Consider the following 17478-nt stretch of genomic DNA (forward strand, 5'->3'; position numbering starts at 1 on the left):
CCTCAACCAATTATGCCAACTTTAAGGATTTTAGAAAATCACTTTAGTATTAGCCTTTCACAAATAAATTTCACGAAATCACGCGTTTTACGCTAAATGAATAATAACTTAATAATATTAAAGGAGGATCAAAGTTGTGATTCCAAGGTGAGCTATATCTCTGCTACGCGACTCACGATCCTTTAAATCTATATGATGATTTTCAAATCAAATCATCTATCTTTTTTAGTTTAATTACATCATTTTTACTTTGCTAAAGAGATGTTAAGTTTATTTTCCTAAACATGTATTTATTTTATCCACACGCAAAAACGTGCGCTCTTCAATTTGATTGTACAATTATACAAATAAAATACTCGAGTGTATACACTCGCTATACTCAATACGTTTTCACTCGTTCTCGCTCCATGATGCACTTGAGATAGCTTCTCTTGGCGTCGATGAGGGAACTCGACGGACCAGATGCTGCCGCTGCACGCGGCGAGCTACACGCGAGCAGCACCGGATCCGGCGCTCTGGGGAAGGAAGCTTCCTTTCAATTTCGCACAAGTTTTGGTATAAAAAAAAGAAGAGGAATTTATAATATTAATTCACTAGTAAATAGTAGTACCCACTGTTTATTGTTTAACTACCACCGCAGGGCACCGTCCAGCGCCCAGAATATTCCGCGCATTATTTATTTTATTTTATTTGCCCTTTTTCTTTTCCTTTTGCATGCATGAATCATAAGCAACCTGTCGGAAGCTGCATGGGGCTACGTTTCCGACACGTGGCAAGCCCTTACACGTCTGTCGGACTTTGGGAGTAGTGGTGGGTCCCCCCCTTTCGCAAACAAGAAATCGACTGAGCTACACGGAATTCTTGGAACCTAGAATTGAAATTCCTCAACATTCCACGTGTCTGCTCCTCATTGGACGTGCGAGGACACGTGGCGGAAAAGGGCGCCTTCTTGGGGAGGCCTCTTTTATTTTATTTTATTTTTCCACTGTTTTCCAGTTACGTTAGTTGGACCAAGAAGAGGTGAGTCCACCGAATCCGTTAATTTAATAAGCGATAAATCGAAATGGTAGCTAAAAAATCAAAGAATAGCTTTACTAAATCGGCCATCAATCTGTCCTTTAGCATTACTATTAATGGAGAAAATTGCACAAATGCTCCTAAATCTATTGTATGAAATTCAATGGAGTCTTAAACCTTCGAATTAATCTTATTTCATCTTAAACCTTTGAGAGAAAGTGCAATCAAGTTTTTTCAGCCAAGACTTACTTAATTTATTTGATATATTAGTCCAATCATCACTAAAAGTCCCATGGCATAACATTCAACAAAACGTGGTGACGGGGATTTCTTGATCGAGCAACTAAAACCCCGAATTAGCCCTATATTACAAAGTCCCAATTCGATCCCTCCCATTCGAGCCCACAAAAGTCCATCGTCTTCAATTTTTGACAAAACACGACGAGAAAGGCAGAGAATTAGTCAAACATATAACTTTAATCTTGGGTCCTTTCAAGAAGTTGTTATCTGATATACCGATGTAATGTCATTTTTAAGATGGCTTTTTTCTTTTAATTCTTTAATGTATGACTGTAAATCACAAATTAAAAAGGACGCATTCAATTAGATCGGCGACATTGCACTATAGTATTAGAATATTAGCACATCGACCGGTACGTGAGATGTTAAGTTAGAGTTTTCTCCAACGCGCGAGGCCCCACCACACCGGTCCACGTGTCAACTCCTGATACAAAGGACGGTGAAAACGACACGTGGCGAAAAGGGGCGCGTCCTTGGAGTCACTTTTTTCACACTTTTCCAGTTATGTTAGTTGATCCGAGGGAGGAGGGTCCATCTCTTACTTAACCAAAGAAATTTACATACTAATAGCAGCTAAACCCAATTAATTAGTGACTAATTGTCTTCTTCTTCGCGAACTTGTTGACCCGAGAAACGAGAATTTTGATATTCTTAAAGATGATGATCTTTGAATATTGTTAGAAGAAAATAATAAATCATCAGCTTTCAACCAGTATCCCGAATTGATTCAATGTTGCGTGAAGTAAAAAGTAAATGTCGAGCTATCATTCTAAAGAACCCATGGCAAACAAATATTTCTATTTTGTTCTTTTAACCAAGAGCATCCCCTTCCATTAAGGTTGAGTGATCCTGGACACAAAAATTTGATTTTAAAAATTGATTTCGAATTAATGGGAAACACCATAAATGATATTTAAACATGAAATAAATAATACATATTACTTTATATAAACCAAGTTTACAAATCAGTGTTCGAGTTTCTAGCTAATAGTACTTCAAAGATCTAGACTAATGTTTCTCTTTTTGATATATCCAAATTACACGAGAAAAAGGGATGGCAAAACATCGGTGGTATAGCGGATTATGCTTTAATCAAAGACGAGTCGGTCATTTTAAGAGAGATGGAGTATTGCTACATTCGAATAGGTGAAATGGAACACACAACGAGTTTCCAAAATTCGGTCATCGCATCTGGAACTTGCTCATTCATTTTGGAACTTTTAGAGCATGCTCTGTACATCTACGATATAACGGTTTTAATACAGCAATACGCACCTTCTTTTAATATTACTGTAAATGCAGAAGAGTGTGTTCTTCCACTATCTATTTGTGTTACTCGTATTGATTTCTTCGCATGTAGATGCGTTGGTGGTCTTGGTCCGTCAATGAAAACGATTCTATATTACCTTCTAGAATAGATTCCAAATGAATGACAAATCAACATCGGTTTACATTTTCAAGGGTGGAAATTTTGCCCATCACCCAATGCACGACTTTGTGAGGGGAAAGACGAATTTAATACAGAGTTAACATCGGTACAAGATATCGGTACGATGACATGTACCGAGGTTTCGCGAGTAATATTGTTAAGTGAAAAGTGGTAAAGTGCAAGTTCGGAAAGCTGTATTTTAAGAGGTGTATTCTTACAAAATATATCATAATATCTCCGCTGCTCGTGCTACGGTGAAAAAGAGATTTTCCTTTTGAGAAAGTAAGAAGAACATGTGCAAAAGAGTGAAAGTGCAGCTCGTATCTTTTCACCATTATCTTCATATAATAGTCTATCAAATTGTGTCCATTGGGAATTAACCGTACTTAAAAGAAAAATTCCACTACTATAGATATACAACAAAAATAATATATATTAATTTGAAATTTCGTTTAGCATATATTTTTTACACATCACTCAACAAAAGAAAAAAGAAAAAAAAAATTGAGGGAAATCTCTATCTTCAACCCCCAAATCAAGGAAATGAAAGGGAAAATAAAAACCTTCCCTTTCAAGGAAAAGAAAAAGAGCAACGAGTTCCAATTGTATTTAACTCTATAATTGCTCTACACACTTGTAAACACAACCCTAATTCCAAACAGCTAGGCTGCGGACGGGGCGGTTATGAAGCGGAAAGCTCCGGCCTCCGCCAACGCCGCAAGGAATCGATCCCATTTCGTTTGCTTCGCTGCAACGATATTCCTGTAGTCCAAGGACTCGTCGTCGTAGATATCCCACCACTTCTTCACCAGCATCTTGATGTCGTCCCGGTCCATGTTCGCTTCCTCGCCCGTGTACCGCCACGGCTTCGACCCGGCGGCACAATAATGAACGACCTTCACCTTGTCCAGCTCGACGTTCTCAAGGTGACGCCACAGCATCGCGAGCACCAGGTTGTACACATTAGGAATCGGTCTGTAGATGTCCTTGAAATACATGTTCAGGAAGTCTTGCTCAGCAAACGGAGTCGGAGGTGTGACCTTGAGGGTTTCGAGCAGATCGTGGTAAGTGTCGAGATTTGGCTCGTACACGAACATGCCGGCGTTGAAGTAGAGAGACGGCTTCGGGCCGGCATGGTTGGGCCATTGGACCTTGTCCGGGCACTGTTGGCAGTACCCAATTTCATACTGAGGGGTGTGACTCCATGTCTTCTCGCAAAAGCAGTCCATGACCGCGTAGAAGAAGCCGTTCTCGAGGTCAAAGAGGTGGTCAATGTTGTCAAAGACTTGGATGTCTCCATCCAAGTAGATCATCTTGTTGTACTCCACAAACTGCAATTCAATAAGCAAGATCAATAACTGAATATTACCAGGCTCACAACCTAAATCTAAGATACAAAGAGATATAATCAAGAAACAAGCATACCTCCCAAATTCGGAGCTTGGAGTAGTTGATGACATAATAGGCCATGGCGAACTGGGTCTGGTTCTCCGGCGGATAGACGGGCTCGATCTCCCTCACGATGCAGCCCTGATCCACCAGGATCTTCCGGTGATCCGCCGGCACGTCCGGCAAGATCGCCACCACGAGCGGGTACTTGCTCTTCGCCTTCCTCAGCCCCTTGGCCAGCCCGACCACGCCCTTGACATAATCGCCGTTTCCGGCCAAAAACGTCACGTAGGCACAGCTAGGCTGGTTCTCCTCGGGCTTCGGTTTCACGACGCCATTGGCGGCGGCATCGGCGGCGGCGATGACGGGAGCCATATCTTTGGCAGGAAAGGTTTGCGGTTTTCTGAGAGTGTGGAATGGAGAAGTTGTGTTTGAGAAGGTTTTGCAATTGCTTGGCTGAGTTTGATGAGTCGTTGATGGATTTGGCAGGAGGAGGATGCACGGTTTATATAGAGATGGAGAAATAATTTTTTAATTAAGGTGACTAAATCTTTGGAGATAATCCGGTGATTACTTTCCTAATTCCTATGATCGGGACAATGGGATGGAAGCTGCTTGAACCAACGAGTTCCACTGCCGACAAGCCAAAGATCTCGGGCCATTTCGCCTCAAACGCGGTCGTTTTCGGAGCTCCACCGTTAGATCCGAGTCCACGTGGGTCGGCGTGAGTAGATCGGACGGTCGGTGAGCAAAGATCTGGGTTTGGTGGAGGGTGCTAGAATATTGCGAGATCATACAGTTAATGCTGTTGAACCTGTAGGAAGACCAAAAGAGTCAAGTTACTTTTGCGATTTTACTAATGTAACCCCGGCGACCGACCTCACGATCACAAGACGGGGCTAGGGTATTCTCGTAATTTTGTTTTTCCTTAGGATAACATTACGCGCTTGCCCAAAAGTGGGGAGATGACAAAGTCTATGGTCGCTCTCATGAGAAACTTCCACACCCTCTTTTGACTAAACGACGACGTAGTAGGAGGATAAGCTTAGCCAGAAAAAAAAAGCACATGGATAAGAAAAGAATGTGTGAAGTATAATGTATAGTTGAAAAGCAAACCCCCTTCCAAACAACCAAAAAAATAAGAGGCGAAAAATTGGCTATGTTGATCAAATAAACACTTGGATCTACACCGTGCAATCGTAAATTATAAATTTATAATCGAGAAATATATATCATGATCAAGACTGCCATGGTCGACACCAGAACTCAACTAGTATTTACAAGTTGGCACGATATAAATACATATGTTTATTCGATCGACATTGTCATTTTGTTTTTGCATTTTTTTATTTTGTCGGGTGGGATAGGGTTTAATTTCCTGACTTTTTCTTTTTTATTATTATTTTTGGGTTTATATATGTATTATATCGGTTAGTTAGAAGAGTTGTAGCAGTTTTCTCATGAAAGCGACGATCGACTTGTTGACTCCCACTTTTGGGCAACTGCATGACATTATCCGTAGAAACCGCACCTTCCACTGTGTCTTACTGACTTAATTATATAATATTTAAAACAATAACCCTTGCAATATTCCTCTAATTATACGAATACGTCAGTACAGTCTTGTAATTATGATGTCACAAAAGCTCTTGTTTTACACTAAAATGAATAATAATATAAAACTACGAAACGATGATCAAATTGTCTTTCAAAAGTGAGCTAAATCCCTTGTACGTAAATCGCGATTCTTTAAATATTCGACACTTTAAAATTGAAACCGTCTTTTTAGGTAAGTTAATTAAGTCATTTACATTTTCACAATAAAAAATTAAGCATATTTCCAGTGAGTAGATCGAATCATACTAAAACATATTTATCTTTTTTATACGGGCGTGCTCTTTAATTTGCTTGTAGACAATACAAATAAAAATACTCGAGGATACGCTATACCTATACTCAATATATTTTCATACATACTTGCTCCATGCATTTGGGAATTTTTTTTTCTCGGCATCAGTGATCAAGAGATCAGATGCTGCGGCTCCACGCGGCGAGCTACACGCGAGCAGCACCGGATCCTGCGCCCCCCTTGGAGAAGCTTCCTCTCAATTTCGTGCAAAGTTTCGGTGAAAAGAGAAAAAGAAAAGAGGGAATTTATAATTTCTTTTAATTCGCTAGTAAAACGCGCCGGTTAACCACCGCCGCACCGTCCACGGCCGAGAATATTCCACGTGTCCTCTATTTGTTTATTTCCCGCTGCCCCTTTTATGCATGAAAGCGTAAGAACTAAGAAGCCCGTCGGGAGCCGCGTTGCGGACGCGTGGCAAGCCCTTACACGTCTGTCATACTTTAGAATTTGTTCGTGGGTCTCTCTCTCTCTCTCTCGCATAATAATAGTAAGATATCGACTGAGCAAGTTGTGCTGCACCAATAGACTAAACTTTACTTAGATGAGCAGTTTTTTTAGGCCATTTTGGTTTGGTTTAGTAGGTTGTGAGGTTTATAAGTATGATTTTAAGTAATGACTTTTATGGCAAGTCAAATGAAAACGATATTTATCTATCGAAATCTAGTCACAGGGAGAACGATTGACTCAAAATTAGCGTAACGTAATGATCTGACTTATTTTTAACTTTAGGGAGTAAACGTGCAGCGCATGTTCTATATATCGTATCAATTAGTGAAAATACCACTTCTTTTTTAAACATAAGATTACTTACATAGGGATGAGCGATTTACATATTTAGGGCAAGTTTTCTCTTGTAGCGAGTAACCTAGCGCAAAATTACTCAAATTTTGCTACATAAATCTTCCAAACACCAAGTGTCATAAACTTAGGCAAGTTGGACTTTGCATACACACTGCCCAATAAAAAAAAAGTTATCAGTAAGATAGTGGAGAGGGACGACCGACGGTATAATTAGGGCGTTATCATAAAGGTCTCACAGGCATGCTAATAACTAGTCGATTTGAATCATACCTATTCAGTCCCTCTATAAGTGTACGAGCTGATTAGAGATTCGCTCGTGACACCATTTGAACTTGTGATTTAATAAATAATGCTACAATCTCCTTATTATAGGGGCTACCACGCCAAGTGGTGCCCCTCAATGAAATTGAAAACACAATGTGGCGTCTTGCTCCCGTTGTTGCGGAATCCCGCCGGGGTCTATGGAAGTCCATTGCCCCTGCCGTCTCCACGTGTCGGCTCCTCGTTCAAAGGACGGTGCAAGGACACGTGGCGCGAAAGGGCGCCTCCTCCTTCCTTTTTCCAGGTATGTTAGTTGAACCAAGAAGAGGTGGGTCCACCAAATCCGTTAATCTAATAAGGTGATTAATCAAAATGCAAGCTATAAAGTCTTCTCCAAATCAAGAATATTTTAAGTCCTTCTAAGAATAATAAACACTGAATTGAACATCTCTAAGGGGGATAACATTCCTTATCTTAGACCGACGTATCACTGTACATGAAGCGACTTTGACTTACCAATCTAAGAATCTCATATGGAATATTCTTGATTCTTTTGAATATTCAATCCATTATTCTTCTAGAGGAGTGTACCTCTAATCTCCAGCTTTGCTAAGATTATATTAGAAAAAAGAATCCGTGCTAACGTGCAAGAAAAACAAAATTTCACGAAATTACAATGAAATGATCTTTTTCGCATTCTACATAGATGTTGCAAGTCATTGACGCATCGTAATTTATTAAAATGAATTAATTATATTTTAGAGATGGCATTTCGAAAGAATAAAAATGAATTGTCGTGCTCTTTGATTCTATAAAAATGGCTTTTGATCCGTCCGACAGTTGCAAAACACTAATGACAAATTAATCTGTCGATCGTTTGAGAGGCGGATCATCTATATATGTCGGTGCTCGCAACCTTAAAATAAAGGAACAAAAATAATGGGAGAAAAATGAAAGGAAATGCTCAAATAGGCCACGTAGCTCAATCCCTGTTGTTCACCCTTCTTTTGCTTTTAATAGACGAAGAAATAGAGGAAATTTCCATGTTTTCTTTTATGACCTGAACTCTCACACCGGTCGCACTATAAAAGTTCGACCGACCAGGCACTAATCGAGAAAGAACTAGCCAAACCCACATACTAGCCTCCATGTAAGTTAAGGATATGATAAAGTGGATGGCAGAAAAACTCAAACTTGAGATCAATTGCCCACAAGTCCAAAATCCTTATCACTCTACCAACCTCTTAGAGGGTTAGGAAATTTCCATGTTGGCACGTTTAAGTTATCATAAATAGTAATTTTAGTCAAAAGTTGAACTTGTCGAGGTTTCTTGACAAATCGGATGCCCTAATGTCATTTTTTCCGCCTATGATTTTAGCCACATCCTACTCTAGTCTTCATGTATTGTCTTTTCCGTGGGATCGCGATGTGCGTGTCTATCCAACTTTGTCGTAGGTAGGATCGTGATGCATGTCTAATCTAAGTTAATGCCAAATTCACACAACAGATCTCTCTCTCTCTCTCTCTCTCTCTCTCTCTCTCTCTCTCTCTCTCTCTCTCTCTCATTGCCATCCTCGTTATCGAGTCTAAAGGTCATTTAAGAGTCATCGCCTCCAGATCTGGAGGCCCGACAACTCAATGGAGAGAGAGAGAGAGATGGGGGATAACTCGTTGTGCTGGATGGTGGTGAAAACAGTGCGGCGTGTAAGGATTGCTAGATTAATTAAGATTATAATTTACCGTTTTGCGGTATTGATCTAATAAGGTAAGATATAAAGATTCTTAATTAGATCCAATGTGGGACAACATGGCGAGGCCGACATGAAAGCAAAAACATGTGCGGAGGAGGCACTAGAGATGCCCTGTGGTGGGTCAGAGAGAGAGAGAGAGAGAGGAGGGGGGGCTATTTTATTCATGTGTTACGCACATCAATATACGTATACGTGGTGTAACTTATAATAACATTACCAGAGTGATGTGTGTTTCTATTTCCGGATTTGAATTTTTAAATCTTGCTTTTTATGGGCAACATGAAAGAAAATTTGCCCAACCTCCATTTTATAGGTGATTTGCACATTCTTAAGAACTTTGAATTATTATAATGTCTCCAATTTAATAGTGATATACATTGATGAAAGGTCTGATGGAGATCCAATAACGTGTAACTTGTTACTTCAAGTCAATTGTGAAAACTTATTGCTTCAAACTTATGCAAAGCTCCAACGGACTAGCTGATTAGCATGCAGAAGCATCGAGCCAGAAAGTAATAAAGGATAAGCACTTGTGCCTTATAAATCAAATTCGATTATTGTCGCTTATGAAATCAAAATGATAATGTTTTATGCTACTGTACGAACTGGCGCGAATGGACAAACACGATTGTGACATGGTAACACGAGTTGCCACCCCCCCACGGTCTTTCTTATGGACTCTACTAGCAAGAAATAGAAAGCCGCAGTAATATGTGAGCTTATGTACTCTTGATCCGGAATGTATGAAAAATTAGATACATCTTTATTTCATATTTGAATTTTGAAAATCTTACTATTTATGGGCCGGTATTTGCACGTGTCGGTGTCGAATGGTGGCCATCGAATCGTAAACTTGTCACGAAGAAGTATCCTTCGTGAAGGATTTTTACATAACAATCAATCGACAGCCATAAGTGTAAATGGCGCAAATCCCTCTTCTTCTTCTTCTTTTTTTTTTTCCGATTACACTATCGTAGATTCTAGCTATTGAAGATCTTTGGTGCCGTTTTCGCAACCAACACGGCGAGGCCGACATGAAAGCAAAAACATGTGCGGAGGCGCTAGAGATGCCCACTAGTGGGTCAGAGAGAGAGAGAGAGGAGAGGGGGGTATTTTTAAATCTTGCTTTTTATAGGTGATTTGCACATTCTTAAGAAGTTTGAATTATTATAATGTCACCAATTTAATAGTGATATACATTGATGAAAGATCTGATGGAGATCCAATAACGTGTAACTTGTTACTTCAAGTCAATTGAACAAACTTATTGCTTCAAACTTATGCAAAGTTGCAGCGGACTAGTGATACACTAACTGAACGCACGATTTTTCTAATCCTTAATGAGCCAACGAAATCGGACAGCAGTGACACGATACGGTATGCTTAACCGATATATCGATACGAGTTAATACGTTCTAATCGTAATTCGATTATTGTAGCTTATGAAATCAAAATGATAATGTTTTATGCTACTGTACGAATTGGCGCAAATGAACAAACACGATTGTGACATGGTAACACGAGTTGCTACCCCCCTACGGTCTTTCTTATGGACTCTACTAGCAAGAAATAGAAAGCCGCAGTGATATGAGATCGGTCAACTTACCCTAGCTAGTTGTCACCACTTTTTGTATATGGATGTATTTTAGATCAGATCAAAGGAGATTTTTCATATCTCTCGGGATTATGCATCATGATTGTGCATATCATTGATTGATCCCGATCGATTGTAACCGAAATTATATTAGCTTCTTGCCTTTCTTTATCACCTTAAAAAAATTATGTTATAAAGCCTATAAATAAGCTTATGTACTCTTGATCCGGAATGTATGAAAAATTAGATACATCTTTATTTCAGATTTGAATTTTGAAAATCTTACTATTTATGGGCCGGTATTTGCACGTGTCGGTGTCGAATGGTAGCCATCGAATCGTGCAAAATATTTCACGAGAAAAGAGAGAGGAGAAAAGGTTTAGATTTGAGGGTTTTCTTTAATTGTGAGTGAGCACAGATTAAAGTGTCCATCTCGATAGATTATCGAGACTTTGTTGAAGTGGATGGAGGTTGGGCATGCTGTTCATAGCCCTGAAACTTGTCACGAAGAAGTATCCTTCGTGAACGATTTTTACATAACAATCAATCGACAGCATGAAAGAAAAATTACACAAGCTCCATTTGACCAAAAAGGTGATATGCGTATTCTAAGAATTCTTGCACGATCGAGTTCTTATAATATCGTCCATCTAATCTCAATTTACATTGACCGAAGATCTAATAAAGATCCATGAATGTGTAACTTGTTACCTCAAATCTGACCGGCGAATGCATCTCGCCACATACTTAATTAACCTCGACGTGCGAGCTCAAGTGGGCCGGTGCCCTAATTGTATACCGTAAATTTTCTAAAGAAACGGGCCTAAATAGGCCGACAGAACTGGAACACGGTGACTCGACACGGCGTGCTCGGCCAATACAACGACATGAATCAACGTGTCCGACCGTAGTTTGATTATTTAGCTTATGAAATTAAAATGACGTCGTATAATTCAAATATACGAGCCGATGCTTATCGCAGGCGCGGTTATGACACGATAACACGAATCGCCAGCTCTACGGTCTCTCTTATCGACTCTACTTTTCCAAGAATAGGAAGGTGTAGTAATTCGAGATGGGTCAACTTAGCCTTGTCAACTGTCACCACTCTGTTTTTTAACATAAGGATGGGTGGGTGGATGGACAATGGTTCCATTCATTCCCAATAAAATGGGCCTAAAGCCCAGGCATTTGGTCTAGTCATATTACTCCTTAGTGATAGCCCAAAGCTCAGGCTATGAAGCCCAATCTCCCACCCCAAGAAAAATAGAAACTTTTCTCGTATCGAACCCGCTCGATTTCGCGGTCGTCTAATTTCTCGTTCCGGGGTCGTAAAAGTCGCGCGATCTTCGGTGCTCCGCGAGTCCACGCTCCAACTTTACGCGTCGATTACCCGAGAAAAGAGTTGCGTGCCGAGGTTCCAAAGAAAAATGTACAAAGCCTTCATGTACCGGCATCGATAACTATTGGGCCTTGGCTTCCAGAAACCGGCACAAAAAGGTCGGGCCAGTTTCAGGTTCTTTGGGCCTTATTGAAGAATGGGCTAAATTGCAAAATGAGTAAAAAAGGTTGGGCCATTCTCGTAAGTTTTGGGCCTATGCTTTAGTCCCGTTCTGTACTCAGCTAGGAGAATGGGAATAATTGCAAAAGACTAAAATAGCACTTTTGCCCCCAAAATGTTCCTTGAATCTGCTTTGATCTCAGAAGTTCATTGGGTCTTACTTTTACGTCCTCCGCAACCACATGCACGACATTTGTCGACTCTCGATTCACCCTAAGTTCCTGCCACGGTGAATTTTCTTCGCCATCGATTCATAGCTCGAATGCACTTGAGTCAAAAGTACATTTGGCGCTAATCTTTTATTTTTTCGAGAATATCCGTAATGCCATTGGTTCTATGCTAATGCGAAACAGTGAGAGCTCTCGATCGTTATCGGCCAAATTCATAAGATAACTATACACCCATCCAATCATAATACTATGCCATATGTATTTTTCATAGATAATTTCTCATAATAACAATGCTAATACGTATTTTTCATACGTGATCTTTTATAATAACAATGAGGAAGCTTCCTTTTACACCTAAAGAGCTCCTTGGTTCATGGACAAACAAATCAAAAGTTGCAAAACTATGGTTAATGATAAAGTATATATAATTTTTAAAAAGCCCACATAGCACCCTATTAAATAAAAACCCGACACCTTAAATCCGCCCAAGAACGGGTTCGCACCCAATCATTATCCATAGAAAATTTCTTTTTCGCTCACAAATGTGGAAATCGACGTGCGTAAAATCGCACTATTAATATCTATAGAGAAAGACACGATAATCAGAATACTCGTCACCGGTGCCATGAAAAGAAATGAAGTGACAAAGAGAAAGCGGGGTAAAATAATCTTTAGAGGTGTAAAGAGATGCAGAGGGTGAACTTCCCTTGGATATCATGTAATAAATCCCCATAATAAACAGATAAACCAGAAAAGGATAGAAAAGAGAGAAAAGGATGAATTTGGGACTCGAACGGAATTTCGCAAAAGATTAGGGGTCGCAATCGCGAAAGCGAATAATTCCCGTTTTCATGAAAATTTAGCCAATAGATCCGTCCATCCACCCACGACTGCCGAGCTATACAATACGAACAACAGAAAAGACTTCTTGAAAACCTTCACCCCCACCCAAAAACCAATCCATCCTCTCTCCTTCCTCTTCAAGATCACGAGATTTGTTCATGAAGATCGCCGTCTGACCTGGAATTCCTCCGCCACCGCCGCCGATCCACCTCGTCCGCCGCCGCCGCCGCCGCATCGTCCGCCATGGATCCCAGCCAGGTGAGTCCGTCCTCTCGTTCTTTCGCCGAGTTCGATTTGGTCGATTTCTGTGGTTTTTGCCCCGTGCTTGGTGTTCGACCGTCGCTGTAGGACGTCGTTCGTGCTTGTTCGTGCTTTGGATGTTGTCGATTGGCTCGGTTTTGCACGGCCGCGAGATCTGCCTGCGTTGGGCCGGGTCGTTGAGTTGGTCGTTGAGTTGAGTTCGATTTTGAGTTCCGTTGTATCGTTCGGGATCTGGTGGAGGTTAGGTCGTCATTGTAGACACGGGACATTCGATGGATCTTGAATTGGGAGTGAGAATGGGGAGACGAAAATGGCGGAAGATTTCGCCCGACTTTGCTGACCTTTCGGAGTAGGAGTTGATTGCACGGGTAATTTGTGGGGTTTCGGAGTGGATTTATGGGTTCTTATTGGTTCTGCGGGTAAATAGATTCTGATTGTTGCCTCTTCCTGTATGTGGAGGAAGCTCCTTACGATGAGAACTGAATTTAAGCCCTTTGATTAAGTATGTTGTTGGTGATGGAAACAAAATTTCTTATGGATGGATCTTGGGTTTCCTATGTGGGCTTTGCCAAAATGTGTTTCCTCCAAGGGTAGTCCATGATGCTGGATTATTTATCTCTTACTGTGAAAGTATTCGATGTGATTGTGAATGGGGCATGGCACTGGCCTGCTGCTAGGTCTGAGGACCTAGTTCGTATTGAATCTGCGTTATGTGGAATTCAGCCAAATGTTGAGCAGTCTGACTTCATTTGGGTGCCTTTTTCTTCTGGAGAATTTCCTACTATAATAGTGCTTGGGGTAAAATTCAATCTTCAGCTGGTAAAGTGCCCTGGCATAAGCTGGCTTGTTATTTTGAAAAGCTTCCTACTAGAGATAGATCAAAGAAAATCCTTCTTTGAACGATGTTTGCATTCTCTGTGGATCATTCGCTGAATCTAGGGTTCAGTCATTTGTTGAATGTACTGTGTCTTGTGAAGTCTGGAGCTTAGTTTATAGTTGCTGTGGTATTCAAAGAGTTTGGCAGAGTTGAAGTGATGAGATGCGATGGACTTGTGCTAGTTGGAAGGGGAAAGCTATAGCAAATGTTGCTTGCAAGATTGCATGTTGTGCTGTTACTTACCACATCTGGCTTGAGAGAAATAACAAGCTTTATGATGATAATTTTCTTGTTTTTAGTAGGTGTACTATGCCAAGAGTATAATGTGAAGTTTTGTATTGGCTTGGCAGCATCCAAACATGTAATTTTTTAGTACAATATCAGAGAAGACAAATCTGCAGTAATAGAGTCATGACTTGAGTTGCTGTATTTCTTGAGTCTTGGTTGTAATCCGTTTTGTCATTTATAGCAGGATAATCCTGCTTTGTTTATTTGAATAAAACTCATTTGCTTACCTAGCAACAAATGAAAATAAAATTATGGAATGCTAATTTTAGTGAGCTAGATCATTTGTGGTATAGAAGAATTGTATTGCTTAGAAAATAAGTGAACTTTACATTTTAAACTTCGTATGAGGTCAGGACGCATTGAACTTTTTATCCTTTCATCAACCAAAAGTTTAGCAGTTGACAGGAGATCCCTGAAGGAGTAATAAAGCTAGATATACTCAGGAGTAGTGAAGCTTTATCCCATCTTTCTGGCCTTGTGCTATAGAGCATTGTGATTGATGATAAAAATAGGAAAAGGGTAGATTATCGTGCTGTAGGTGCTTGATGGAGCTTGAGTTGTTTTCACTTATCTGTAGTCTGACAGTGGAGTGGACAATATGATTCTTTTGAAGAACTCATCTGATAAGACTTTCTTTGCTATAATCACTTATGTCATAGCATAATCTTTTGCTTCTTCCTGCAGCCTGTAGTAGAAAACTACGCGAACCCAAAGACATGTTTCTTTCACGTTGTCTTCAAGGTAAAGATAGAAGAGGATCTGTCGGAATTGTTGATAATTTCTAAATCAGGACTTTGGAGTTCTAATGTTCAATATTTCTTTGTCTTGGCAGGCTGCTGCTTTGGCGTTTTACATATTATCTGCTCTCTTCTTCGATAATTTTGTCATCATTTTTGTGGTGACGGTCTTCCTTGGTGCTCTAGACTTTTGGGTTGTGAAAAATGTGAGTGGGCGTATCTTAGTGGGTTTGAGGTGGTGGAATGAGATAGATGATAATGGTGAGAGTGTTTGGAGATTTGAATGCCTTGATCAGGAGGTGAGATAAGTGATGTTGATATTCTAGTTTACTTGCATTGTTTTTGTTCAAAGAATTATCTTTGGAAGATCTGATTTGTGTCCTTCTAAATGCATTTCCTTACTTTGGTGCTAGTCAATGGCGCGGATGAATAAGAAAGATTCGTGGTTGTTCTGGTGGACTCTTTACCTTACGGTAAGTTCACATATCAACGTAGTGACTTATGCTCATTGATCTTCCCTCCGAAATAAAAAACAAACAGCAACAATGAAACCAAACTCATTTTCTTGCACAGAGACACCATATAGAAAGGTCTTGCCATACTCACTCTGAAGCTTCAACTTTTTTGAAACAAGGAAATACCAAGGAGTGCTTTGGTGTGCTTGAAAATGAACTGCAAACAACAATGGTGTTAGGAAGTTTTATGATAATTAGTATATCTTTTAAACTTATTGATGTTTAATCCTTAACTTGTAGTTGTCCTATTCTTTGCGTTGGGGTCATTGTTTGGCCCTATTGCGGGTGCTTGGAGTCTGTCTTTCAACTTCGATTATTTTCATTATCTACATCCAAGGTTATTCTTATGTATGCAGGCAGTCGCGTGGACTATCCTTGGTATATTCTCACTTATAAGGTTCCAGGCTGACTATCTCCTTGTAGTTGGCGTTTGTTTGACTCTCAGCATTGCAAATATTGTGGGCTTCACCAAGTGCCGCAAAGGTGGGCAGTAACTCTCCTTCTAACCTTTCTGGTGGTTTGGTTCATGAGATATCTTGAATGCATAGTGATTACTATCCATCTGCAGATACATCCACCCTGTGCTTAGTTCTTTGAAGAGACGATTTGTCATGTTAAGGCCATTTGATATAGGAAATCGTTAGGTGAAGTCCTGGTCGAGTAATTACTAGCTTTAGGTATACAAGCTTAGATGGACCCTGCACCCTTCTAAATCGAGTAGATATTTTGATTTAGCTTGCGTTTCAGGGCTGCTTCTCATCTGGCATTCTATGGCCTTGAGACATTTTAGTTGACTCTCTTGATTTTGAAATCAGATTTGTCGGTTTATGAAGTTTTTCTGTGTGCTGATGAGATTGTTGGCTGTACTTCCCAGATGCCAAGAAGCAGATTCAGGCATTTGCTACCCAGACGATTGCCTCTCGATTTTCTTCTACGATACAATCGGCATTTAGCGTCGTTTGAACCGCATATACCGCAAAGTAAACCTCGAGGGAAGAATTCGCATGAAGGTGAGACGTGAAATGTGGTAGCAACTTGTGTAAAGATGATACCGATGACTGTACTGGCCAGTTTTGGATACGATTCTTTCTAATGGGAAAAAAGGGAAGTCTTGGGTCGAATTTCTGTAGGATACATAAATTTTACACTGTGCTTATTGTATCTCTCCCTCTCATAGTACCATGGACTTTGTAATGAGCTCTTAAGCTGAATGATTTGAGTGTTCTCTGCGGTTTCTGTTTCGAGTCATCTCTCCCAACACATGTTCTGCTGTGGTAGAAAAATGAGTATCATATCTAAGTATGCTTCATTTTTCGGGGATATCTATGCACTATGGTCACATGCTTGCGACATTTATCGGGACAAAGACTGAGATAGGAGTCCCAGCTGCTTAAAAATGAGAAATTGCAGGTCATGCGTTTGGCTCTCACTCTGTGTGTAACCAGTGAAAGCTATCCGACCCTTGTCCTTTGAGAAGGGGATGTCTTAAGTTTATGCCAGGAACTGATGAAATTCTGCTTTCGGATCATGATTTTTACTATGAAGTTTCAAAGGGTGAAATTTAGGTAGGCTCTCTCTATATTTGTCTTTGAAGACACTCGGGACCATCCCAAATTTGAAACTTTACTCAGCTTACAAATCTGCACAATCAGATTCTCCTACACGCCTTAGAGCAAGATCTTTCGAGGAAATCCCTTAAGAGTGTCTCAACCCAATTCGACCAAATCTGGTCAATTGAAATTATGCGTTTAGAATACGTCGAATTTGTGACATTA

The 17478-nt window shown here is 40.2% G+C and overlaps 2 protein-coding genes across 2 annotated transcripts; one reads left to right on the forward strand and one right to left on the reverse strand.

The window, feature by feature from the left end:
• Window positions 1-3294: 3294 nt before the first annotated feature.
• Window positions 3295-4547, reverse strand: LOC115667096 (galactinol synthase 2-like). The gene is made up of 2 exons (XM_030588711.2): window positions 4172-4547; window positions 3295-4077 (listed from the first exon to the last, which is right to left on the reverse strand). Exons 1-2 carry the CDS (start codon window positions 4508-4510, stop codon window positions 3409-3411), a joined length of 1008 nt encoding a protein of 335 aa, XP_030444571.2. The 5' UTR covers window positions 4511-4547; the 3' UTR covers window positions 3295-3408.
• An 8550-nt stretch (window positions 4548-13097) lies between these two features.
• LOC115693687 (Golgi apparatus membrane protein-like protein ECHIDNA) lies at window positions 13098-16947 on the forward strand. The gene is made up of 6 exons (XM_030620735.2): window positions 13098-13283; window positions 15136-15192; window positions 15284-15487; window positions 15602-15661; window positions 16060-16186; window positions 16578-16947. Exons 1-6 carry the CDS (start codon window positions 13269-13271, stop codon window positions 16664-16666), a joined length of 552 nt encoding a protein of 183 aa, XP_030476595.1. The 5' UTR covers window positions 13098-13268; the 3' UTR covers window positions 16667-16947.
• Window positions 16948-17478: the final 531 nt, after the last annotated feature.

This window comes from Syzygium oleosum, unplaced genomic scaffold, assembly GCF_021117445.2.
Source record: "Syzygium oleosum isolate NSW1041296 unplaced genomic scaffold, Sole_v2.1 Sole_v2.03, whole genome shotgun sequence".
NCBI classification, from domain to species: domain Eukaryota; kingdom Viridiplantae; phylum Streptophyta; class Magnoliopsida; order Myrtales; family Myrtaceae; genus Syzygium; species Syzygium oleosum.